Raw genomic sequence first — 26815 nt, forward strand, 5'->3', positions numbered from 1 at the left:
CGAGATGTGCATAAATTGATCCGAACACGAAGATTATTAAAAAAAAAAGGAAGGAAGACAATAAGTCATTGTCTATTAGAAACTCTGTTCAAATCAACAAAGCCTATACTTTCCCTCATGTTTTTTCAATCTTTACAATACTTCATGTGAAGGCAAAGTGAAACAACACCAAACTATCTTTTCTCTTTTTCTCTAATTTGTACACTTGTTTTTTTTTTATAAAAAAAAAAAAAAAAAAAATTTACAAAAAACTTATTCTATACTATATTTTTGACTGTTATAGCAGGTAATCTATCCTATTTTTATTTTATAATTGTGGTAGACAGCTTGCACGCACTTCGATAAATTTCATAAGATACCGTCCACCTCCAACCAGCAACAGATAACTCTGTCGACCAAGACTAAGACATATGGAATGAATCACGTAGTATTTTTATCTTCGCTGGAATATAAACGTGACGATATCTTTAATTGCTGTATTGACGACTAGGTCACACCTTTCATTTTTTTAACTCGATGGTTACAACCAAACCTTGTCTAGATTGTTTTATTTTGAGCCGGGGGTCTATCGGAAACAGCCTCTCTATCTCACATCTGAGGTAGTGGTATGGACTGCTTACACTTACCCTCCCCAGACCCTACTTGGTGGGAATATACTGGGTATGTTGTTGTTGTTGATGGTTACAACCAAACGCATGGTTTATATTATACGCCATATATCCAAACGTCTATAAAAAGGTAAAATGGCTGCCCAGTGCACAACCGAGAACCACAAGAGTCTATTGTACGCAAAGTTAACCAGCGTTTCTGCAAGATATTCTTTCCACAACTCGAACCTGTTACCCCTGGTCGCATGACAGCAACTTTACCAGTTACGCCAAGACATCCACAAAATATCTCATTACCATATAGTCCTCGTTCACATGACAACAACTTTACCAATTACGCCAAGACATCCACAAAGTATCTCATCACCATATAGTCCCCGTTCACATGACAACAACTTTACCGGTTACTCCAAGACATCCACAAGATATCTCATTACCATATAGTCCCCGTTCATATGACAACAACTTTACCAGTTACGCCAAGACATCTACAAAATATCTCATTACCATATAGTCCCCGTCCACATGACAACTACTTTACCAGTTACGCCAGGACATCCACAAGATATCTCATTACCATATAGTCCCCGTTCACATGACAACAACTTTACCAGTTACGCTAAGACATTCCAAAAATATCTCATTACCATATAGTCCCCGTCCACATGACAACAGCTTTACCGATTACGCCAAGACATCCACAAAATCTCTCATTACCATGTAGTCCCCGTTCACATGACAACAACTTTACCAGTTACACCAAGACATCTGCAAAGTATCTCGTTACCATATAATCCCCGTTTAACGATCCTGCTATTATAACAATCCCAGAATAACTTGTTCGCAAATGAAACAACTCCTCAATGTGTAGAAGTTAAACTACTACTACTACAATCAACATAGTCTTCTTCTCTGTCAAGAAAATTTGTAACCTTCATGCTAAGCAAGGTTAGGTGAATGACAGCAACTTTGAACATCAACAACCTTATTATGAGTGATTGCCAATTGATCAATAGCTAGACCAACAACACAAAATAGTAACAACATTTTGAATGAAACACACAATGCAGCTCCTCATATCGCCGAGTTTGAGGCATGTTACTGTCCTACCAGCCAAAGGTTTCAAGAATTTCATCAAAGTAAAAGTTGGCTCAAGACGAATATCGTACCTCGTGGTCTTCTATTCCCTCCTGCTTTTTACATTTCTTCTACGGTTTGTCTTCGTGTTAACCGCTGTGGACACCATCGATGGAGAACGAAAATGTTCAACACTAGGTACGTTTCTCTCTTACTCTCTCCTCTGTCTAAACAGAAACTGAGTTCACCACATCAAGAGGCATGTATAAGACATTGTATTAATATAGTGCTCGAGTTACTGCAGATATAAGAAGCATTAGTTAATAGTAAAAATGATGTTTCTAAACATAGAATGATATGAAAATATTTCAGCGCGATATAATATCAGAATGCAGGTACATCAGGAAACTTATAAGGCCTCGTTTTGGTCCTGTAGAATGAATATGATACCTGACGAAATGAACATATAAAAGATTGGGATAGCCGGGATGACCTATTTCAAGATCAGATGATCCACCTCTTTGTCTGCATGGAAGGCAAAACATAAATTACGATGGTCGTCTTTATGTTCTTACAATTTCTAGAGAACTCTAAAGCATGTAGATGAACCAAAAAATCTACAGATCCATGGATTCAACTTATCAAAATCGATTTATAATGTTAGCTAAAAATACATAAAGAACATACGAAGACAGTAAATTTACACTGTTTTCCCACTGAAGAAACTCTAAATTTCATTCTAAGGCAGGTTGCTTGGGGAGAAAAATTGGACCAAGGATTTTGGGGACACAGCTCGAATCAACTGTATGCTTCTAAGCCCCATATTTTTTGTCTTTTTATGTGCATAGTATCTTTGATATCTCCTTTGAATCGTGCTCGTCTAGAGGGAGATTGGTGTTATGGCCTATTACAAATGTTCTTCTAGTTATTTCACACTTTACACAACAGATCAGTACAAAAAATAACACAGGAGATCGGTATATGAAAGACAAGACATCTTTGTAGAGTCATTTACTTCATTGTTACACATCAAAAAAGAGTAGCTTAGTCATATACTCATATATGTGTAATTGTAGTACAAAGTAGTCTTAAGGAACTGGTCCTCTCTCGACTGCAATTCACAGTTATTCCCATCAATAACGTGAGAAAGAACGTGGTGCAAGAGAAGAGAAAACAATTTCTCAGAAAGTGTCTAGGGGAGATTGGTTTAATCGCCTGTTGTTCTTTTAGTTATTTCGCCTTTTCACAAGAGATCAGCAAAAAATTAACATAAGAGGTCGGTATATGAAAGACGAGAGATCTTTGTAGAGTCATTTTCTTCTATTAAAATCACTAGCTCAAATTCTTCATTCTTCTGTACATTGTTAGGTCCCTGAGGTGATATATCAAGTATTGGAAGAACCTTCAGACGAGGTTGAAATCGAAGAAGGGCCTGATACTCCTCAATCATTAGAAGAGTTTATGGAAGAAATGAAGGATATAAGGCCAGATGCAGAAACTTTTGCTGTCAAGCTTAAAACTATGGTATTATGTACTTACCATGCCTTTTCATCATATATAGAAATGAAGTAATTTTAAGGTAACGTATTATGTCATAGACAAAAAACTGCATGCGAACAAAGAATTTTACTTGGTTTACTTTCTCGACTATTGTAAGATGTCAGTCGTTTAAGTTGCGGAGACAGCCTCTTGTAGAAATGCAAGGTGAGGCTGCTTGGACTCTTCAAAATTGCCCACGGGTGTGTGCCGGATACTTTAAAAGTAATGCATTTTTGAAAAGTTCAACATGGGTGCGGCAACATTTTTGGAGAGTCTGAGCAACATTGCCCGCAGCAGACCAATGGACGAACACCAGTTGATAATGGAGTAACAGCCATGACACGTTCACAATGTAATAATATTAACTACTTAAGGTCTGACTAGTGTTGAATTGTATGACCATCTCATCGGAAGGCTTAAGCTATTTGAGAGAGCATGTTTTCATTTACTAAATTATGTTGAATTTCTTGAAGGTAACTCTCCTTGAACAAAGAACAAGAACTGCCAAGATTCAAGAATACCTTTATCGGCATGTGGCATCTAGTGGCATCCCGAAACAGCTGCACTGCCTTGATCTCAAGCTAGCACACGAGCACTCCATCAATGCCAATGCCCGTCTCCAGTTACCATCAGCGGAACTTGTTCCTGCCCTCGTTGATAATTCATACTTCCATTTTGTCCTTGCCTCTGACAATATTCTTGCTGCTTCTGTCGTTGCATCATCGCTTGTCCAGAACTCTTTCCGCCCTGAGAAAGTTGTCCTTCACATTATCACGGATAGAAAAACCTTCTCACCTATGCAAGCTTGGTTTTCGTTACATCCTTTGACACCTTCAATCATCGAGGTTAAAGCGTTGCACCATTTCGATTGGTTAACAAAGGGAAAGGTTCCGGTTCTGGAAGCAATGGAGAAAGATCAAAAAGCAAGGTCACAATTCAGGGGAGGCTCATCAGCAATTGTAGCAAATACAACCGAAAAGCCTCATGTCATTGCAGCAAAGTTGCAAGCCCTCAGTCCCAAATACAATTCTCTGATGAACCACATAAGGATATATCTGCCAGAGGTAACGAAAGTTATAAAAGCTCACTTAAATAGCACAAAACGTCCATCTGTCCTCCGAAATACTTTAAATTTTATTACCGAGAAGTGAAAAGTACAAATGTCTTTGCAGTTGTTTCCCAGTCTTGATAAGGTAGTTTTCCTGGATGATGACATTGTCGTGCAAACCGATCTTTCATCTCTATGGGACATCGACATGAATGGGAGGGTGAATGGAGCGGTAGAAACCTGTAGGGGAGAGGACAAGTTTGTGATGGCAAAGCGCTTCAAAAGCTATTTGAATTTCTCGCATCCTCTCATATCGAAGAACTTTAATCCTAATGAATGTGCATGGGCCTATGGCATGAACATTTTTGATCTAGAAGCATGGAGGGAAACAAATATAAGCGAGGCATACCACTACTGGCTGGAACAGGTTAACTACAACTCTACAAGTGACATCAACTGTTACTTCAATGACATGCATCACGAACATTATGAAACATTCAAGAATTCTGTTTTAGCTAGTAAATCTTTTGCAATTAGTACTTACTGACGCACTCGATGATGATGTAGTCTTCCTTTTCTTTTGCAGAACTTGAAGTCAGATCTAAGTTTGTGGCAGCTAGGAACATTACCTCCAGGACTAATTGCATTTCATGGTCATGTCCATGCTATTGACCCCTTTTGGCACATGCTAGGACTCGGGTACCAAGATAATACGAGCATCGCAGATGCTCGGAGTGCTGGTGTGATCCACTTCAATGGCCGAGCAAAACCTTGGCTTGATATAGCGTTCCCTCAACTTCGATCCCTGTGGACAAAATACGTCAACTTCTCCGATAAATTTATCACAACCTGTCATATAAGAGCTACTTAAAATGAGGCAAGGGATTTGTTAACCATGTTGCTTGTAATCAAGAAACAAAATTTTGAGAGAGGTGAACCATGTATAGAAGGTCTCGCCACTCCCTGACGCGAGATTGGCAACAGCTCCCGAGCTTAACATTCTTGAACTCCTCAAATCTACTATGATTTCTGGTTCAGCCAATGTATTTTATACTGCAGTTACAAATTATACAATGTACATGGTGGATTTTTCACCAAAATTATACCTGCAATGACAATAAAAAAGGATACTCCTCCAATGTAATTTATCTGGCGTAGTTCGACTGTAGAAGAATGTCATTAAGGGTAGAATAGGAAGATTGACATATAATTGTTTTCAAAATATAGAAAGATGTTATTCTTTTCAGAAAAGACGAATTAGGAAATAATGCCACATAAATCGAACGAAGGGAGTCTCGGCTCCCATTCCATGCTAATTGATATGTATGGAACTAACAACAACATACCCAGTGTAACCCCACAGGTGGGCTCTATGGAGGGTGGTGCGTTTGCAGCCTTATCCTTACCTTGTGAAGGTAGAGACGCTGTTTACAATAGACCGTCGGCTCGAGTAGAGTATGAAAGGAACTAAGGATCCTAAAGGAGAATAAATTACCAAATAGACAAAAGGAAAGAACGAGTGCAGAGAATGAACCTCACCCGCCCTTCTACCCTTCTCCACTTAAATACTAGGCTTTTGTTTGTGATAGGCTCGACTCCCTGAATGACAGTGATGAGCACTTAATCCACATAGAGCGCGTCGCGCTCTTAGCACTAGATCAAAGCCCTGGGAGCTAGGCAAACAAAAGACTTCTCAGAGAGTTCTTTTACGCCTTCTCGCCAGTTACCCTCCAACAACACACACCTCAAATTCATGCCAAACAAAAGGAAAGAAATAACAAAGAATTTAACCAGGAGGGAAAAGAATGTACATGTAAATGCCAGGTTGAACCTGCTAAAATTTACAGTTGAGAAAACCAGCATTAACTCATTAAAAGTTCAAAAGTTACAAGAGAACTACTATCAACCAGCAAATACACCAAGACGACTGGAGGGAAAAACTAACACAGAGAAGAGCATATGACTAGAATAACATCAGCGTAAAGTCAACTATCATAGGATTTAGCTGCCAGCTTATGCAACCGGAGGGCGAAGCACGTGGTCCTGTGAGGTATCTATTGCAGCAGGAGGCATGAATTGCCACATCGCCATCCCAGGGTAACTTACGATTGGCACCAGCTTGCTTACTGCAGCTTGAACTGGAGCAGCAAACGCACCGAGCATGGCAGGAGGCAAGAAGCCAGGCTGTGCACTCATAGTCTTTAGTTGTTGCTCAAGCTTCTCTTTCTCAGACTTCAGCCTTTGCTTTTCATCTCGAAGCTCATGTTTCTCAACCTACACAAGTTAAACATACATAAAGTCAGGAAGAAGTCTAGTAAAGGCGATTTTAGCTTTTCACGTCATCAGGTTGTTTTGCTGAATTGACAAAACTTGCCAACATTCTAGTAGCAAACAGAAAGGAAGTAACAAATACTCGCCTTCAACTCCTTTATCTTTTCTTGTAGATCCAAATTTGAGTCTTTCAACTTTTGAGCCTCACCGCGTAACTGTGTCACCACGCGAACAGCATCAACAAGAATCGCGCTGTTGTCCGTTTTGGGGGGCCTTCCAGGCTCAAGAAGCGCCGCCAATTCCATGAACCTGAGACCATATTCATTTAGCGATATATAAAATGAAATAAACGGTGAAATGATTCTAAAAGAATGAATAGTGACCCCACTTGTCATTCAGCTTCTCTCTCCTTAATCTCTCCCTGCAAGCTTTGGAACTTGATGAGGTGCATGATTCAACTCTTGCCCTGTAACAATTGTCGAAAACATTAAACGATGTTCTGTAGGTATGCACTAAGACTGCACCTGGCTTTCCTTCCAAAATCAATACTACGAGGACACAAAGCTCAAAGAGTATACTTCTACAAACAAATTAATTCATCTTTGGTTTCAATTTACAGTAGAATTATGAAACTAAGAGAATCGTAAGGGGGGCTCAGTGTATCATCATTTTTTTTATCAAGTAAACGATTTCATTGATAATAACAAGGCCATCTTGGCCGTATACAAGAGGTATACCAAAAAAAGAAAAACCTACAAAATAAGGTTCTCTCCAAAAGACACCCAACCCTCTATACAAACAGGAACTACATGGGTGCACCAAAAGAGAATAAGAGATCGGAGACTGCTTCTCTGTGTACCATCATTACATCAAGAGAATTTGACTCTAAACTAAATTTGTGGAATTGCTGGGGCATAGCAACTTCTTACAAATAGAGCGAAGAGAACTAAATCTCTATGCAACCTTCAGAAGGCTGTTTAAAGAATATAAGTCCTCCATATGGGCCGTTAAAAGAACACGAGAGAACAGGACAAAATCATTAAAACTCTACTAATTAAAAGCATTAACGTGACCGATATTTTCTGAACTATGAATGTTCTAGATAATAGTGGAAAAGGAATACTCAAAAATGAAACAAAGGTAGGGAAGAGTTTGTCACTATTCTTTAACAATTGTAAGAGCCAAGTAGCTAAGCAGATCAAACCTGACTTGATAATAGTCATGAGTTAGTGCAACATTAGATCTCTATGCTTAGGAAATACACAAAAATGTCCCTAAACAGCAAAAGCTTTTACCTTTTCTTAGAACCGCTTTCCTTCAGGCAGTCCGATTCACCAATTGAACCATCAATATCAACACTAAAATAGACATGAAATCAAAGAGGTCAGAACACAATCAAAAAGGAACTGAATACATATTGTATATGCTGGATAAAAGGGATAGAATCAGCTAAGAGATCCCAACTTTTAGTTGGGGGTCTTGCCGTCTGCAATATGAATCCTTTATTTGACATTCCAACTTTATTCAAAGAAACAAGACTACTCATCAATCAGTTAAAGAAGCCAACTTTGAGTAATGGCTATGAATCTTCTGCATCCATTTTGCTTTATTTGGAAGCAATAAAACTCAGCAATCAGATAAATGGGATCGGTTATATGAATCCGTAACAAAACTATCTATCAGCTAAGAAAGCCCAACTTTCAGTAACGGTTATATGAATCTCCTGTATCCCTTTTGCCCTATTAGGAAGCAACAAAACTCATCAATCAGCTAAAAGATCCCAACTTTTAGTTCGAGTCAAGTATATGAATCCTCTATATCTATTCCGCTCTATCAAGAAGCAACAAAGACTCATTAATCAGCTAAAAGATCCCAAATTTTAATTGGATCGGCTATGTGAATCTTTTATCAGCATTCCAACTTTATTCAAAAGAAACAAGATTCATCAATCAGCTAAAAGAACTGACTTTTTATATGAATCTTCTATATCTATTCCGCTTAATTTGGAAGCAAAAAAATTCATCAATCGGCTAAACTTACCAAATTTAGCAGATACAGCACAGAATCAGTAACACAAATTTTGAATTACTAAATAGATACCTAGCGTTAGTTGAACCATTAAATCCCTGCATAGACCAAGAAAACCCAGATGCTGAAAATGAGAAATTGGCAGGGATGGATATAGCATAGAAATTGTAGTCATACAAACAGTCGATGTTTTCAGGTGTAATCATCTCCGATCAACCGCTGGAATTCCACGAAAACGAATTTCTTACGGCTAGAAAAAATAATTGGAATTGGAAAGGAGAAAAGGGAAAGAATTTCCGGAAAGGTTTTTTCAATTACTCAGATTAGAGAATGGAAGTTGGAATGATTGGTGCTACTGGCTTGAGATGAAATTATACATTGGGAAGCTGACAATTACAAAAAATTCAGAGGGTAAATTTTAATATGACACGTTTACAGAGTTTTCTAACCTGAAAAAATTAGGATGACACGTTTAGAGAGTTCTCTGACCTGAAGAATTAGGATGACACGTTTACAGAGTTGCACATTTCTAGAGTTATTCGAACGGAAAGGTTGCGTAAGGAGTTTTTCTTGTTCAGTTTTCAGACAGTGAAGCCATTATGGATCTCTACCTCATCTCACTCTGAGCTTTTGTCCTATTTGACATTGGGTCAAGTCCCTTTCTTAGTCTACTTCGCTTATAACTCTAGAATAAAAATATTTACGCCATCAGATCATTTAAAAGATGATTGCAGATAACTCTATTCAATGAATTTAAGTTATATGCACTGATCGTGTAACAAATTTTTACACCATCGATGTAATTTACATTGTTTAACATAGTACTTATCATTCATTGTAGGTTACTAATCAATGTTTGTTAAATAGATTTATTTGCAATTATCTTTTAGATGACCTGCTACTCTGCTAGTATAAAAATATATGGCATTGTCATCGCACACAACTTAAACTCCTATTTAATGGGCATTGATTGATAATCTACTTGTTATATCATGTTAAATTTCAATAATTAGTGTAAATTCAATTATATCACTTAAACTCAAGTTGTCATACGATTATTCCTTTTCTAGTAAAAGAAAATGGTTACCATAAGCTTAGTAATTAATCACCTAATATCCCAATTCCCAAAATTTAGTTGGCGTCAGCTCTATGAATCTTTTACAGACATTCCAACTTTATTCAAAGGAACCAGACTCATTAATCAGCTAAAAGAGCCCAACTCTTGGTATGACGCTTCGGTATCCATACTTCTCTATGCAGAAGCAACATAACTCATCAATTTAAAAGGTACGACTTTCAATTGGTTAGCTACATCAATCCTCTATAAAACTTCCAACTTCTTTTTATTCAAGGAAACAAGACTCATCAATCATCTAAAATAGCCCAACTTTTTGTAATAGTTATGAATCTTCTGTATCTATTCTGCTCTATTCGGAAGCAACAAAATTCATCAATCAGCTAAAAGATCCCTACTTTTTAGTCAGAGTCAAGTCAACTATATGAATCCTCTCCATCTTTCCGCTAACTTTTAGTTGGGTCTGAATCTTTTATCAATATTCCAACTTTATTCAAAAGAAACAAGACTCCTCAATCAACTAAGAGAACCCAGCTTTTAACGAATCTTCTATATCAATTCTGCTTAATTTGAAAGCAATAAAACTCATTAACAAGCTAAAAAGTAGAGTCAGCTAAATGAATCCTATATCTATTCCGCTATATCGAGAAGTAACAAAGACTATTAATCAGCTAAAAGATCCAAAATTTTAATTGGGATCAACTATGTGAATCCTTTATCATCATTCCAACTTTCTTTAAGGAAACAAGATTCATCAATTGGCTAAAGAGCCTAACGTTTAGTAATGGTTATATGATCCTTCTGTATCCCTTCTGCTCTATTAGGAAACAACAAAACTCATGAATCAGCTAAAGATCTCGCCTTTTCGTTCAAGTCAAAAATATGAATTCTCTGTAGTCTATATCTATTCCGCCACATTGAGAAGTAACAAGACTCATCAATCAGCTAAAAGAGCCCAACTTTCAGTAACAGTTATATGAATCTCCTGTATCCCTTCTGCTCTATTAGGAAGCAACAAAAGTCATCAATCAGCTAAAAGATCCCAACTTTTAGTTCGAGTCAACTATATGAATCCTCTATATCTACATTCAGCTCTATCGAGAAGTAACAACAACAACAACACAAAAAAATTTAATTAATTCTATCTTGATATAGTAAATAAAGGGTAGTCCGGTGCACTAAAGCTCCCGCTATATGCAAGGTTCGGGGAAGGGCCCCACCACAAGGGTGTATTGTACGTAGCCTTACTTTACATTTCTGCTAGAGGCTGTTTCCAAGACTTGAACCCGTGACCCCTGGTTATATGGCAACAACTTTACCAGTTACTCCAAGACTCCCTTTTGTTACTTGTACTTCTAAAGGACAGCCCGATGCACTAACGGTGTATTGTATGCAGTCTTACCTTACATTTCTATCAGAAACTGTTTCCAAGGCTTTGAAGCAGTGACCTTGATCACACGGCAGCAATTTTACAAGTTACTCCAACACTCCCCTTCTATTTTGATATAGTAACAACAACAACACACACAGTGTATTCTCACAAAGTGGGGTCAAGGGGTAAAGTGTACCAGTCCATACCAGTACCTCAAGATAGAAGTAGAGAGCTTCCGATAGAGCCCGGCTCAGGACAGATACCAGTATAACCAACAAAAAAACATAAAAGTAAACAACAAAAGGGATATCACACGCTAGATAATTTGCAACATATATATTATTTTTCTTAGTTAGATGACCAAAGGAGTAATTTTTATTTTTTTTAAACAGACAAACGAAAAGTTAGGTTAACAAATAGGTACCTAAAGTTAGTTGAACCATTGAAGGCACTTTGCATAGACCAAGAAAAGGCAGATGTTGAAATTGAGAAATTAGCATGAGGGGTTGACAAGTCTTCATCAAAATTATAGTCATATAACCAGTTGATATTTTCCGGTGACCCCATCTCCGATCACTCGCCGGGATTTCAAGAAAATATAATTTTTCCCACCGGAATTTCAAGAAAAGAGAAAAGGGAAAGAATTTAAACAAAGGGGTTTATCAAAGATTGAAAATTGGAATGATTGGCGTGTTTTGAACTTTTGGTTTGAAGATTAAATTTATATATTGGGGGAATCTGATGATTATAGAAACTTCAGGGGGTATTTTTTAATATTCTACAAATTGAGGGGGTCATGTACTACTTTAATTTTTATTCTTAAAATGGAAATATCAGCCAATGTGATTAAGGAAAGTCAACTACTATAACAAGTTGACTTAAGGATTGGTTTGTCGGGAGGAATAAAGATAACTAATTTCGAGATTAATTTAAAAAAGGAGCTTATTCCATATTTGATTGGGATAAAATGTCTGAAATAACTCATCCCGAGATTAGTTATTGCGGGATTGTAGTATTTTTCTTATCCCTCTTTAAGGGTGGGATACCTAATCCCGAAATTAATAATCCCAGGATAACTTATTTTCCAATCAAACGACCCCTTGAACAGGTCTACGCGTAATCCTAATCCTAAACGGAGTGCAATAATATAGAGATTCGTACGTAAACCCTCCTTGTTTCTTTCATGGTACACTCCTTTTTTCACCAAGCCCCTTTCTCCTCGATTTACGAGGACGAAACATAGGACTGGTGTCAACTGTTCATCACGAAAGAAAGGACTCAATAAGTTGGAAGAACGAAAAATATCATATGACTCAATATATCTGATAAGTCGCAATATATTTCAACCCAAATCATTTATGAATATTATTAGGAGGGTCGTGCAGATCTAGTCTAGTCTATCTTATTATATCATGTTAAATTCGACTAATTAGTGTAAATTGAAATATATATCACTTAAAATCCAAGTAGTTATATTATTATTATTATTATTATTATTATTATTATTATTATTATTATTATTTTATATCTAGTAAAAGAAAAATGTTATTATAAGCTTGATAATTATGTTTGGGATCTTATGTTAAATCTTGTCTTATATATGACAGTTGGTAAAAATTTAAAATACCATTTAAGATATTACCTATTTAAAAAATCTTGTTTAAATTTTTTCTTTTATAGTACATATTACTATATAGTTTGATTTCAGTTTATGGATTAAAATTATATTATACATGTTGGAGAAAAGGGGATTGAATACAATGCACCAAGTACACTTTGGTATATAAAATGTAAATAAAAAATACTTTGGTATAAAAAATAAAATTACAAAAGTACATTAGTACTATTTTCTAAGTCTCTCTCACAACCTTGTATCTCCCAATTTACTGCACTTAATAAGTCGTTATAATAAACTTTATATTTTCTATTAACTTTTAGTAGCCTTTTTTGGCCTCCTTCTAAATTACGTTTTTTAGTTAATATGTTGTTTCTTTTTCTAATTTCTCTATATAAGTAGAAATACATACACCTTATATCTTGGAAAGATCTATGTTTTTTCATAAAAATTTATAAAACTTTGCGAGTTAGTAGGTAATGTTCCCAAAACCTTCTTGCTCTGATACCAAAATAGTCGGATATTTCAATAAAGTAAAATATTTCAATTAAATAAAGTAGTTCAAAAACAAACTAATGCTAAAGAACCGTTTCGATACAACCAATGGTAAATTTCAATTTTTAATGACTAATGATATATCAGTTTGTAAAAACCTACTCAGTACTCCCTCTTTCCTACTGTTTCTTCATGTTTTCATTCTTATTTTCCCCAGAGTTTTTTTTTTTTTTAACCCTGTTCATCTCTTCCTCTTAGTCTATGTTCTTAACATCATACTTCTTTAACCACACCCCGAAAAATTTTTATCTGGCAGCTAACAATCGTCCTTTGTCTAGTGTGCAGACCTTTTGGACTAAAAAAGCCAAAATTCCTAGGAATTTACAGGTTAATCCATCGTTGATACTAAGAAATTAAGAGGCTAACCATATACTAAGGGTAAGAAGGTTATAGACAGTTTAATTTACATGGTTATGCACAAAAAAAAAACTATTTAAAACCTATATAAGAACATGAATATAAATATTTTTGTGGGGAAAATATGAAAATAAGAACTTACATGAAGTAACTAGGAGAGAGGTTTCCCTTTCGGGAACCCCCTAAAGATCGAATAGAAAACTTGAAGCTTTTATTTAAACCACGATGTTACAAAGTTTATACAAGAACGACTGGGTTAGACAAGTTTTTTGGGAGGGAAGGTTTAAACATTTCAGGCGAGTTTTTAGGTTGGTTGATTTTTTCTCTCTGCCTTTCTACTACAAGATGTGCTCCTTTTATAGGAAAAATGTACATAAAGGAGTGATTCTAAAGCTACTACGTGGCCGCAACATAATTGGCCGACACTTTTAGATAAGGGATAAGAAAGAAAACTTTAATAATGCAAGTCGGGTACGCTTTGGGCCCCATCGTCACATGCGTTATTAATTTTCTTTCATACTTATTTTGACGCGTGCTTCAACAGTTTTTCTTTCTTTTTAGAAAGTAGTGATAAAGGAAGCACTCAGACTGACTCTGACTTTTACAAGACATAAAGTGGGCATTCCCACTTGACCATACTAGCTAATAATACAAAACTATGACAACTGTAGAGTATCTTTACAACTGTAGAGTATTTTTACGTATCCAAGTTGTGCAGGGCTATGGAGTCGAAGCTCATGCCTGAGTCGTCGTCTTCATATGGATCCTGAGCATCCTGGAATTGTGCTATGCTATCTTCTTCATTTGATCTTGCAGAATTATTATCTGTATTATTTATTTCTGGTACAGTGCTATCCGGCTGTTCGTCTGGTAGTCCATCCATATATTTGTCTTGCGTTTGGTTACTAAAAAATCTGTCTAGAGTCTGTTTAATTATTGTCTCTATCGTCTCACTTTTTCTCTTGGATATTAAAGTCTTTTTTTAAGTCTTAGATCTTATTTTAGCTTTTGATGAAGAGCAGCCTTCATCTTCACTTTTTGGCAAAGTGACAGCCATGAACGGATTTGATTTGTCTTTACCGATCACCGTTTGAATCGGACTAGCTGTACCAACATCCGGTACAGTGAATTTCTGAGCATTTATTGGGAAATGCACACCCTTCTCATCCATTTTTTGAGGAGATGGAGAACTCTGAGTTGGGGTCTGAGTTTGTGCATCAGTTTTGCTTACTGGAGTCTGCTGTCTGAGTTTTGTTTCTAACATTTGTATGTGTTTAATCAATCTAGTGTTTTCCATGAGGAGTGACTCCTTTTGGGCATTTAGCGTTTTGAAGTTTTCCGTCATAGAAGAACAATGGTTACAAAAAATAATCTTTCCAGTTTCCTTTTGCAAGTTGTACTGGGGTATCTGGTCTGGATTTGGTATCTGGTCTGGATTTTGTCTAAGAGAAGGAGATATGTAATAATTTGGCCCTAAATATCCCCTAGCATGATTAGTGGCTTCTGTAAAATCATTAAAACCTTTAAAAAGAGGGGCTTTGAAACCTTGTATAGAGTCTAATACTTCTAACCATGTTTGGAAAATGCCATTAGGTTGTCCTGTTGGTCTCATGCTGAAAACAAATGAGTAAAATTAAAACTTATTTATTTATTCCTAGCTGTAGTCTACTTAACTGGTCAGCTAATTCGTTCTCTTTTCCTTTTATATGTTCGAATACTATATTCTTGTAAACGGATATAGTATCTGTAAAATTTAGCCATCTTCTTCTGCTACTAGTTTTGTCATTTATTTTTTGATGAAATTTAACTATAGCTTCACAATCTGTTCTGACTAAAATTTCTTCTTTATTTAGTATGTACAGTTTGAAAACGTTTAGACCATATATGATAGTTAATACTTCTAAGTCTATAGCGCTCATGTTTCCTTTTTCTTTATACGCGCCACTTTGATATCCACATATTTGTTCTTCACTTTTATTACTATATTTATTAGGTCTTGCTTTTAAAATAGCTCCCCATCCTAAGTCACTTCCATCTGTTTGAATAATTAAGTAGTCTGATTCTAATGGAATTTTTAGGTCCGGGATATTGTTGATTTTTTCTTTTATTTTTTGAACTAATTTAATATCTTCTATATTAAAATGTTTTTGTCCTTTGCTACCTGTTTTTGCATATAAAGGTCCTGCTATTTTTCCTAAATCTTGAATAAAATTTCGTGCATAATTTACTAATCCTAAGAATTTTTGTAAATCTTTTGTTGTTTCTAATTTATCTGGCATGTCTAGTACCTTTTTAGCTATGTGTGGTTGTAGTTTTACTTTTCCATTTCCTAGGGTTATTCCTAGAAAATTAATATAAGTTTTGCATAACTCCATCTTCTTTTTACTTATTATTATACCATGTTTAACAAATAGTCTAAAAATTACTTGTAAGTGTCCTAAATGTTCTTGCATGGTTTGACTAAATACTAAAATATCATCTACGTATACTAAGATAAAATGTTTATATTCTCCAAATATGTTATCCATTTTTCGTTGAAAAATGGGCGGAGCTGTTTTTAATCCGAACGGCATAACTAACCATTCAAAATGTCCGCTTGGACATGTGAATGCTGTCCATTCTATGTTATCTGGATGCATTTTGACTTGCCAGTAGCCTGACTTACAGTCAAATTTACTATAAACCTTTTTATTTTGAATTCTATTGATTAACTCACTTTTATCTGGTAGTTTGTAAGCATCTGTTCTAGTATTATCATTTAATCTTTTGTAATTAATTACCATACGAGCTTTACCTCTTACTTGTTCACTATGATTTCTTACCATAAAAGCAGCTGATCTATGTTTAGAGGTAGATCTTCTTATTACTCCTAATTGTAAGAGTTCTTTTATTTGTGTATCGAATTCTTTAGTATCTTCATTATTTGCTTCTATAGGTGCCGTTTTTATTGTATATTCTAAATTAATTATATCTAATTTACACATTATCTCATTGGCTTCCCAATGGGCTAACGGTCTTTCTCCTATTATCTCCATTTCGTCTAATATAGAGATTATATTTTCTAAATCTTTTGGATTGTTTATTATTCCTATTTTATTTATTCCTTTTCTAAAATTATAAAACTAAGTTTCTATGCTTATTAGGGTATAGTCTTTTTTCGATATCTGTTAGGCATTCTTGTCCTTCTGCATTAAGCAGAGTATAGTTTCTAACTTCTTCTAGGTTTTCTTTTATATTTTTGTTTTCTTTTGACAGGTTGCTGTTTTGACATTGAGTGTTTTGGCAACTGTCGCAACACGGTTCTGGAAGCAGTCTAGTTTTATTTGTGTTTAATGTTCTATATACTGTTGGCAATGTTACTGTTTGTACTGGTGTATAAGTTAAATTTTTAAAGAGCATTATTCCATCTCTTGTCAAGAGACATCCTCCTTGATTCTGTATACAAAATCTTAATCCTATAACAAAATCTGATCCTATATTTAAATCTCGTGCTAGTATTTTATTAACATTGTAAACTGGGTTATAGAATTGATTGCATGTATTTAAAAAGCTTAGTTGAGCTTTCTCTATATAATAATTATAGATATTGTGTGATCCATCCATTTGAGTAGCCATTATAGGTTTTTCAAGTATTTTTAATAAGTGTTCTGGTACTATTTCTTTATTGATTAAACAGCTAGTACATCCGGGATCTACTAATGCTAGAGTTTCTATTTCGACATCTTTTATTTTGATTTTTACTAAAACTTTAATAGTAGAGAATTCTTTATCTTCATTGCATATTAGATTAGTATTAGTATCTTCTAAATTCATAAGTTCTGCTTCTAAAAATATTCTGTATTTCTTTTCAGGTTGGAATCTGAGATCTAGGTAATCGAGATGTTTTAATGAAGCTATCTTGTTTATCTTAAGTGGTTTAAGTTAAGATATTTTTTGCTTAGCTTAGTTTGATATTTTAATCTACTGTTTGTATAGGTTATATCCAAATCTATTTCCTGTATATGTTCTATTAGCCTAGATTGGTAAAGAGAATGCCGATAGAGGAAAGAGAATGCCGATAGAGGAACCAATTAAACTACAAGAAGGCGGTAGTAAAGGTAAAATTCTAAATATAGCAGCACATGATCCCCAAATGTGGGATACAGTAATAGACTTATGGAAAGGAATAGTAGCTGCAGATTACTTAAGACATTATACAGAAACAGATACAAAAACAATGTATAAATATTTAGAAACTTTTCTAGGAGAATCTGCAAAGGCTACGTGGGAAAGTTTTAAGACAAATTGCTCATATGACTTCCAGGTTCTATTAAGTATGGGGCCAAATCCCTATAATTTTACAAATAAAATGCATATGTTATTAACAGGAAAAGATCCAAATAGTGGATTATTAGCTCTACAAAAGGAAGCGTTAATAAAACTAGAACAATTAAGTATTTCACATTGGGTATATATAAAGAAATTCCTACAAGACTACTTCTATTATTGTACTGTCAGTGGAAATACTTTTAATGAAGAATTAGGTAAAAAATTGTTTAATAAATTACCAGGAGCTTTAGGAAGAGAAATAGAAGATAGATGGTATAAGAGAGATGGGGTAGTTGCTAACCCAAATTTAAAATGGACAATAGGACATAGAACACAACATATAATGGATATATTAACAGAAAAATGTACAAACATACAAATACAAAAACAATTGAAAAGAAATGAAATGAATTTCTGTAAATCTGTTATATACACAACTCAAAATTATGATCAGAAACAACATAAAAAGTATAAGAAAAAAAATAATCAGAAACCATATAGTAGAAAACAATACTTCTTAAGAAAGTCAAAGGCTAAAAAACCTTGGTTAAATAGAGATCGACATGTTAGAAAATATAGAAACGACAGAAATTATAAAAATAAACTAGAATGTTATACGTGTGGCAGTATAGACCATCTAGCCAACGTATGTCCTAAGAGAAATAATAATAGAACTAGAAATTCTCAATTAATAGAAGATTTCCAAGAAACTTTATTAAACGTAGATGAATATATGTCCGATACGGAAAGTATATACTCAATAATAAGTATTGACATAAATGATAAAGATAATCAAAAATCCGACTCTTCTGAATCAGACGAGGATAACCTAGTTAATGAGCTAGGTCAAGAAATGGAAGATTTAGACTTAAGCAACCTAATGATTAATAATTTAATGAATGTTAATCAAGAATGTATACATGAATTTCAAAGAAATAAGGGTTTAGATAGTAATCGATGCCGTATATGTAATTGGTACCCAAGTAAAGACAACAGAGCTAAATGTAAAAAATGTTACCTAGAGGCATGTATAAATACTAACTCGCAAAGTTTTATAAATTTTTATGAAAAAACATAGATCTTTCCAAGATATAAGGTGTATGTATTTCTACTTATATAGAGAAATTAGAAAAAGAAACAACATATTAACTAAAAAACGTAATTTAGAAGGAGGCCAAAAAAGGCTACTAAAAGTTAATGGAAAATATAAAGTTTATTATAACGACTTATTAAGTGCAGTAAATTGGGAGATACAAGGTTGTGAGAGAGACTTAGAAAATAGTACTTCAGCCATAAAGTGGCTTAGAGAACGCATTAACAGAAAAGCTTATCAGTTAGGATAATAAATGCCAATTAGATATATTGAGTTTATACGAGAAATTCAAAGTCAATATTACAGAGAATTTATATATAAACATCAACTTGTAAAAATCCGAAAACAATTTGTAGAAAGATTAGAGCTGTTAAATAAAGAAATAAGAAATATAGAAACCGACATTTTAAATTTTAAAGAAACAGACGAAATAGTTACCATAGCATCAAATTATTATAAAAAAGCTTTAATTAACGACCAATCTAGGCTATAAAAAAGCTTTAATTAACGACCAATCTAGGCTAATAAAACATATACAGGAAATAGATTTGGATATAACCTATACAAACAGTAGATTAAAATATCAAACTAAGCTAAGCAAAAAATATCTTAACTTAAACCACTTAGGATAAACAAGATAGCTTCATTAAAACATCTCGATTACCTAGATCTCAGATTCCAACCTGAAAAGAAATACAGAATATTAAAAAATAATTCTACCATAAGGTGTAATTTTAATCAAGGAGAACATATTTTACATTCGGAAGATAAACAATATAATACAATAATAGACTTTCTAATAAATTTAAGCGAAAAAATTCAGGAAAAAGATAATAGTATAATAAGAACTCTAGACCACATAGAAGTTACTCAGAATAAATATAAAAAGACACTAGATAAGATAGAGCAAAATTTAGATTATCTTAAGTCTCAAGAAGTAGAAATCGACAGAAAAATCCAGTATTTAAACCATAAGTTTAATTTGGAAAAAATACCTACAAAATTTGAAATCGAAAAACTAATAGCAACTATAATAGAAAAACCTAAGTACATTTTGGTTTTATAGTACAAGTGTGTTGAATCACCTTGATATATATATATATATATGTTGAATTTTCTTATCTTCTTCGTGTGTCTACTTGTTTATATTTTGATTCTCTTTAGTAAAAATTTGGCACCACCAGTATTAGACTGATATAAATATCGAGTACAAATAAATGTTTATCAGTTTAAGAGGTTAGACGATTGGATTTACTCCCTTCATTCATTTTCACTTGTCACGTTTTGCTTTATGAAAATCAATTTGGTTAAACTTTAAAGCAGAATAATTTAATATTTTAAATTTTAAGTTCAAATGTTCAAAAACTATAAGAAAAATGCTACAAGTCGCAATCTTTCTTATATTAATATGATGAAAATATATTTTAAAATATTGATCAAAATTTATATAATTTGACTTTCGAGAAGCGTAAAGTGACAAGTAAAATTGAATCGAGAGAATAACAATTTTTTGAACATTTTTATCTAAATCTAGTGATGACAGATAAGATATTCTAAATCTAGTTGTGCAAGTTAGAGGTAAGCCACTTAATTAAACAAGGAATAAATTAATTAATCAATTAATTATTCATCCTTCCCTAATTAAGTAATATAATTACTATTGTCAGTTTGATAAGTTAAGTTGACAGTACATTGAACATGTCCCAATTAATATTATGTTTATTTATCTTTTTTTGTTGTAATTTTATCCAACATAATGTCCTTGAGATTTGTTAGAAATGAAAATAATTATAACAAAATTACAGTCTAATCAATCGAGTTAAGTCGATTCGATTCGATTCATTTTTATTTATGGTAACGCATGAGAAAACTTATGACCTCGCGTATGAAGGCGGAGTAATTTTCAACCTCTAGTCAGTTGATTCTGAGTAGATTTATCGAGTGCAACGTCTGCAGATCAATTTATGATGTCTCGATCGCAAATGTTCGACAAACAAAGCATATAGATTATCCAAGATGTGTTTTCAACTAATGAAACCTCGATTCCATCCCTTCAAGATTTTTTTTTTTGAGAAACCCCCCAAACACCCCCCCCCCCCCCCCCCCCCCGGTCATCTCCTCTCCGAACTATGATCAAAGTTGTTAAGACAGACTCCAACTTCACAAAAGTCCTATTACCCCGTAAACTAAATTTTAGCTTATTTTATTCACCCTTTGAGCAGATGTGACACTTTTATCACATAAAATAGGACAACGTCAAAGATGATACGTCAGCTAAAAAAGTTGACAAAAATACGCTAAAATTTAGTTTAGGGGTAATAGCACCCTCATGAAGTTGAAATGTATTGTAGCAAATTTGATCATAGTTCAGGAGTACCAGACGCTTTACTCTATTTTTTTTAAAAATAATTGCCACTATTTGTATGAAAAATTGGTAAAGTAACAAAAAAAAAAAAATTGAAGATGTCCAAACTTTGTGACAAAATGTGCATTGAGTGTCAATAATGGGATTTAGGTTGTCATATGTTCTTGTTTTTAAAATTTTAATTCATGGAATATAGTAGGATGTTGAGAATGTTTATAATTTGGCTTGGAATAAAAAGTATATAAGTCCAAAATATTAAAATAAAGTTGAGACATATATTGGCATGTTGGACCTATTGAATAATGTTATAAGTGCCTTTTGCTTATTCACCTCCCAATTGAGGAAGCTTCCTTCCCCTTAATCCTTATGCCACAAGCATGAAGCATGACGGACTATTAGCTCAGTGGTAGAATGCGCTCCTGATAATTGTGTTGATATATTTCGAACATGTGAAGGTTTTCAGCTACATAAAGAGTTTAATGTACTTATCGGTATCCAACCTTGTGATGTGGTTCGTTCGACATAGTCACGACTAGCACCCCTCTTGGGTCTAGGCCACCACTCTTGACACACAGGCAGAGTTGTGTCCCCATGTGTGTGTGGATCGACCGACTGTGATACCAGTGTCATGGATAAAACAAGAAAGTCCCAACTCAAAAGACTAGTCTGCTAGATGGGAGAGCCTTTTTAGTGTACAAACGCATTAGCATTTCTCTTTTTATATGATGAGGGATAATTAGCAGATAATATGATCTCTATAAAGAGCAGCCCGGTGCACTAAAGCTCCCGCTATGCTCAGGGTCCGAGGAAGGGCCCCACTAGAAGGGGGTATTGTACGCAGCCTTACCTTGCATTACCACCAGAGGCTGTTTCCAACGCTTGAACCCGTAACCCCTGGTCACATAATATGATCTCTATAAAGGGCAGCCCGGTGCACTAAAACTCCCGCTATGCACAGGGTCCGAGGAAGGGCCCCACTAGAAGGGGTATCCAAGGCCTGAACCCGTGACCTCCTGGTCACATGCCAGCAACTTTACCGGTTACTCCAAATCATATAACAGCATATCCAAAATGGATCACAAAGCTACAGACCAATTCAAGTAAAGATCTTGCACTTGATAACTACTATATTACTTGTTCCATTCTGTTGATCCCTACAACTAAAAGCCATTACATGCAACTTACCGCGACAACCCAACAAACTCACCTGCTTCTGTATCAACCAAAGACGCGTTATTTGTGTTGTGGACGTCTCAGTTTGAGGAGATGAGAAATGCCAGCCACAACATGCAATCGGCTACTTGGAACACCCGTCTTTGCAAGTGCCCTCCCGTGTTTGTCCAGTAGAACGAAACAAGGAACATACTTTATGTCATAGTGGAGAAGCTGAATTCACAAATAGAAAAATATCAATCAGCTACAACCAAAGAATGAAAAGTCAACCAATTTTAACATAGAGTTTAATTTAGGTATCACGACAGAGTAACTTTCAATTATATTGGCTAACTTGGCAGTCGCCACAGAGAATTCTCAACACGATAGAAGGTTCAAAGGACTGTGCAGTGCTTTTGGACTCCACCTAAAGTCAATGCTAGACTTGTTGCATTGAAAGAACTTCAAAGACAAGGAGGTCTAGCAAATTTTAAGTATAAAGAAACTTACTAATATGTAAAAAGACTTCAGAAGTATGACATTTAACTTCTTTGCAGTTTTATACTATGTTGTCTTAAACAATTTATCAGACAGATCTTATTCACATAATGCACTCTATCCCAGTAAATTTATTCATGAAGGTAACTTAACATAGTAATGATATCTAAATAATTGGTAGAAGAGTCCAATACACAGTACTGAGTGCCTTTAGCACATGTCTAGCTTTTAATAAACAAAATCATATCCAAGATTATCAAGTATTGATATAAAAATAACCCTTCAATACAAAGGGCAGCCCGGTGCACTAAAGCACCCGCTATGCATGGGGTCCAGGAATGGCTGGACCACAAGGGTCTATTGTAAGCAACCTTACCCTGCATTTCTACAAGAGGTTGTTTCCACGGCTTGAACCTGTGACCTCCTGGTCACATGGCTGTAAGCAACCTTACCCTGCATTTCTACAAGAGGTTGTTTCCACGGCTTGAACCTGTGACCTCCTGGTCACATGGCAGCAACTTTACTAGTTACTCCAAGGCCTCCCTTCAACCTTTCAATACAGAAAGAAGAAAAGAACTATATCAACAACCAAACAACAAAAGTATGAGGCTCCTTTCAGTTCTTGGGAGTACGCAAAATCTAAATGCGTCGCTCCAACAACTGAATAAACAGTACCTCAGGCAACCATTGGTCATTCTCTGCATCAGCCATAACAATGTTGAGCCAGTCAGAGTTCCTGTTCTCAACTTCAGCAACGAAATTAACCAAAGAATTGCAGAGGCGGCATTTTGGGGAGTAAAATTCAAGTACAGTACCCTCTTTTCCACTGGCCAAGGCACACGCTAACGCACTCTGCTCAACCTCCGCTTGCTCAGCAGGAGTCAATTTCTTCTTCACCAACTTCAAGGTATTATTTAGGTTGACTCCACCATTCGACTGGAAACCAAATTCGGCTGATAAAGGTTGGGGCTTTGATATATTTTGGATGAAATTAAAAACTCCGTCGCCAAGATTTTTGAATGGTTTGAATAACCAAGGAGTTTCAAAGGTACAAGGTGAAGGATTCTTTGGGTTTTGGTTATGAACATCCCAAGGCCATTTTAAACAAAAAGGAGAGTTCTTGGAAGTAGAATCCATCTTTTACAAGAAATATGTGTGTTTACATCACAATAACAAGTTGAACATCTTCAGCTACTCATTCACACGACATTATAGTAGGAACAACCACCAACTTTTTGCTGCACCAACGGGACAATCAACGTGCACGCCTAATCTGCAAAACATAGGACAGGTTATAATTATTGACTTGACAAATGACATATTAGTCACAAAACCCTTCATTGTTCCAAGTAGGAGCGGACGCAGTATATTAACATGTAGATTTAGCAAAAATCAGTAGCTTTGGGTTCTGCGTTAAAAATCACTAAATATCTAGAAAACTCAAAATTTATAACCCATCGTCCTAATCCATAACATTCAAATCCTAACTCCACCTCTGGTTCAAGGATAGCTTAAAGGTCAAATTTACGAAAATATACCATCAAAATGATTATAATGTGCTTAAGGCTTTTGTTGCAAAGCTTAATCATTCACAAAATTTCCACTCTGATTTCAGCTAGCGTTGGCCATAGATTCTACAAATTTATCTTCAAATTTACCTCCACGAAGTAGGGTAAGGTCAATGTACACTCTATCCTCCCCAAACCCCACTTGTTGTTGTAGTATCTTCAAATATCTATTTAACCGTGAAATTTCAAATATTTTCAAGTTCCCAAAAAGGGTTCAAATTGGTTTTTGGATTTTTTGGACTTCCACTCACCAAACTTCAAATTTTATCCTTAGCAAAATGCATGTCCAAACGCAACTTCAAAAACTCAAATTTTGAAGTTTCAAAATCTATGGCCAAACGAAAGTTCAATATATTTGCTACAAAGCTTGATAATTTGATAATATTTCTATCCTAATTCAATAAGTATACACAATTCACTCATTTCTACTAGAGTGTATTTGGACTGACTTATTTTTAAGTGTTTTTGACTTTTAAGCGCTTTTTTATATTTGGTGGTGTTTGGCAAAGACAAAACGTGTTTATAAGCACTTTATTTTAGGCTTAAAAAAGTACATAGAAAAGCTAAAAGCCAAAAGTAGGTTGCTACCTACTTTTAGCTTTCAAGTCATTTTAAAAAACTCATCCAAACACCCCCTAACTTGAAACGATTAATGTGAAACATGAACTTTATTTTTTTTGAGAGCCATGTTATTCCGGTCAGCTTGCTCCAGCCTCGATTAATTCCACGGCATATCTGCTACCTTCCGGCAGCACCAGGTATCAAGTTAGTCACATAACTCAGGGGCGGAGCTACCTTCTGGTAGGGGCTTCGAGGCGAAAAATTATGCTATATAAACATGATTAAAATTATTTTTTATGTATATACAGTAGATAATGAACCCCTTCTATTAGTGAAAATCCTGGCTCTACCGCTCACATAACTCCAAATTTTGCCCAAGTAAAATGCATGTCGAAACACAACCTCCTATTCCGATATATCACAAATTCAAAACTTCCAATTTTGTCCAAACACAACGTCAAGTTCCAAAAAATTACAACTTCAAAAACTCAAATTTTCAAGTTTCAAAATCTATGACCAAACGGGATCTCAATATAACTACAAAGATTGTTAATTTAATAAATATATTTCTATCCTAAATTCAATAAGTATACACAATTCAAAGTTAACTAAAAATTGAGCTCGCAACAAAATTTCGATGTCTATATATAGGGAAAGTGAGAGAGAAGAGACCTTACAGCTCTGAAATCGCCGGAAAAATTGATCGGATCAGATCGCCGAAGAAGGATTTGGCCGGAGGAGCTCGCCGGAGACGGAAAGAGTATAATTGGAAATTTGGTTTTTATGTGAAAATTTTGGATCCGAATTGGTCTGCTCTAGAAGGATTTTGGGCTTGTATAGTGAAAGCCCATTGGGCTTAGTCCATATAATGCAATTTGGATACAAAACAACACAAATCCCAACAGTTTGGAGCTTAATTACAAAAAATTCCAACGTTCTGCATAATTACTGAAAAATCAATTTTGAGTCTATCGAGATACATAATTAGGTCCCGATTTATTGTTTTTTCGATTTTGGGTCTGTCAGGATACATAATACAACAAACGAAGATACATTTTTTTTCTTTGTAAAGATATATATTCAGCTCCCGATATAATATTTATTTTTCGATTTTGAGTCCATCGACATACATAATTAGCTCTCGATACATCCAGCGAAGATACATACTTAGTTGAAATTTTTGTAATTACTTTATAAGGGTGGGGATTTTTGCAAATATGGTAAGTTAAGATGTATGTTTATGTGATTTTTCCAATTTTCATATCTAAATTAGTTTGCGTTTTCTACCTGAACTAAAACATATCACGAAGTTGACAAGAATAAGTGTTTAAATACAATCGTGAAAAGATGTGTGAAAACTTCATTTCCCCCATACAATTTCGAGACATGTTTTGATAAATAGTTGTGATAGTTCATGTATTAAATTCAAACGCCTGAGAGTTCTGGTAGGAAGTCGCCAAAAAAACGATAGGGCAGCCTGATGCAATAAGGCTTCTACTATGCGAATTAGGGTTCAGGAAAGGGTCCCACCAAGGGTGTATTGTACGTACATTTATGCCAAAGATTGTTTTCAAGGCTTGAACCCGCGACCTCACGGTCACATGATCGACAACAAAACTTTATCAGCTACTCCAAGGCTCCTCTTCAAATCGATATCTCTTAATTATTTTTCTATTTTTTTTTTAATTTACTTATGCCCCCACCCCTCGTCCCCACCCTAACAAC

General features: G+C 34.9%; 3 protein-coding genes and 1 long non-coding RNA gene across 5 annotated transcripts; 1 reads left to right on the forward strand and 3 right to left on the reverse strand.

Moving 5' to 3' along the window:
* Positions 1-53: 53 nt before the first annotated feature.
* Positions 54-3885, reverse strand: LOC124888088. The gene is made up of 2 exons (XR_007046032.1): positions 3746-3885; positions 54-2210 (listed from the first exon to the last, which is right to left on the reverse strand). It is a non-coding gene; the product is annotated as an uncharacterized LOC124888088 (long non-coding RNA).
* On the forward strand, positions 1661-5416 carry LOC107845385 (probable galacturonosyltransferase 12). The gene is made up of 6 exons (XM_016689675.2): positions 1661-1883; positions 2434-2489; positions 3054-3209; positions 3698-4288; positions 4397-4699; positions 4859-5416. The coding sequence occupies exons 1-6, from the start codon at positions 1661-1663 to the stop codon at positions 5141-5143; spliced, it is 1614 nt and encodes a 537-aa protein (XP_016545161.1). The 3' UTR covers positions 5144-5416.
* A 641-nt stretch (positions 5417-6057) lies between these two features.
* Positions 6058-11727, reverse strand: LOC107845731 (transcription factor ILR3). Of its 2 annotated transcripts, XM_016690206.2 has the most exons (6): positions 11503-11727; positions 8644-8694; positions 7839-7901; positions 6932-7009; positions 6690-6852; positions 6058-6546 (listed from the first exon to the last, which is right to left on the reverse strand). In XM_016690206.2, exons 1-6 carry the CDS (start codon positions 11583-11585, stop codon positions 6286-6288), a joined length of 699 nt encoding a protein of 232 aa, XP_016545692.1. In that variant the 5' UTR covers positions 11586-11727; the 3' UTR covers positions 6058-6285. The 2 variants fall into 2 exon arrangements, with proteins under 2 accessions (XP_016545692.1, XP_016545690.1); XM_016690204.2 differs by lacking the exon at positions 8644-8694 and having other exon boundaries at positions 11443-11726.
* A 10616-nt stretch (positions 11728-22343) lies between these two features.
* LOC107845285 lies at positions 22344-25923 on the reverse strand. Its single transcript, XM_016689514.2, has 3 exons — positions 25768-25923; positions 23637-24234; positions 22344-22697 (listed from the first exon to the last, which is right to left on the reverse strand). The coding sequence occupies exons 2-3, from the start codon at positions 24096-24098 to the stop codon at positions 22545-22547; spliced, it is 615 nt and encodes a 204-aa protein (XP_016545000.1). The 5' UTR covers positions 24099-24234; positions 25768-25923; the 3' UTR covers positions 22344-22544.
* Positions 25924-26815: the final 892 nt, after the last annotated feature.

This window comes from Capsicum annuum, chromosome 10 (genome assembly GCF_002878395.1).
Source record: "Capsicum annuum cultivar UCD-10X-F1 chromosome 10, UCD10Xv1.1, whole genome shotgun sequence".
NCBI lineage: Eukaryota > Viridiplantae > Streptophyta > Magnoliopsida > Solanales > Solanaceae > Capsicum > Capsicum annuum.

Excerpts from the sequence above, each read along its gene's own strand:
- LOC107845285 (XM_016689514.2), bottom strand. The coding sequence starts at position 24,098 with ATGGATTCTACTTCCAAGAACTCTCCTTTTTGTTTAAAATGGCCTTGG. Across the intron at positions 22,698-23,636 it reads ATGACCAATGGTTGCCTGAG|CTTCTCCACTATGACATAAA; the intron begins GTACTGTTTATT and ends TTGTGAATTCAG.
- LOC107845385 (XM_016689675.2), top strand. The coding sequence starts at position 1,661 with ATGAAACACACAATGCAGCTCCTCATATCGCCGAGTTTGAGGCATGTT. Across the intron at positions 3,210-3,697 it reads CTGTCAAGCTTAAAACTATG|GTAACTCTCCTTGAACAAAG; the intron begins GTATTATGTACT and ends AATTTCTTGAAG. Across the intron at positions 4,289-4,396 it reads TAAGGATATATCTGCCAGAG|TTGTTTCCCAGTCTTGATAA; the intron begins GTAACGAAAGTT and ends ATGTCTTTGCAG.
- LOC107845731 (XM_016690204.2), bottom strand. The coding sequence starts at position 11,585 with ATGGGGTCACCGGAAAATATCAACTGGTTATATGACTATAATTTTGAT. Across the intron at positions 7,902-11,442 it reads AATGGTTCAACTAACTTTAG|TGTTGATATTGATGGTTCAA; the intron begins GTACCTATTTGT and ends TGTCTATTTTAG. Across the intron at positions 6,547-6,689 it reads AAAAGATAAAGGAGTTGAAG|GTTGAGAAACATGAGCTTCG; the intron begins GCGAGTATTTGT and ends TAACTTGTGTAG.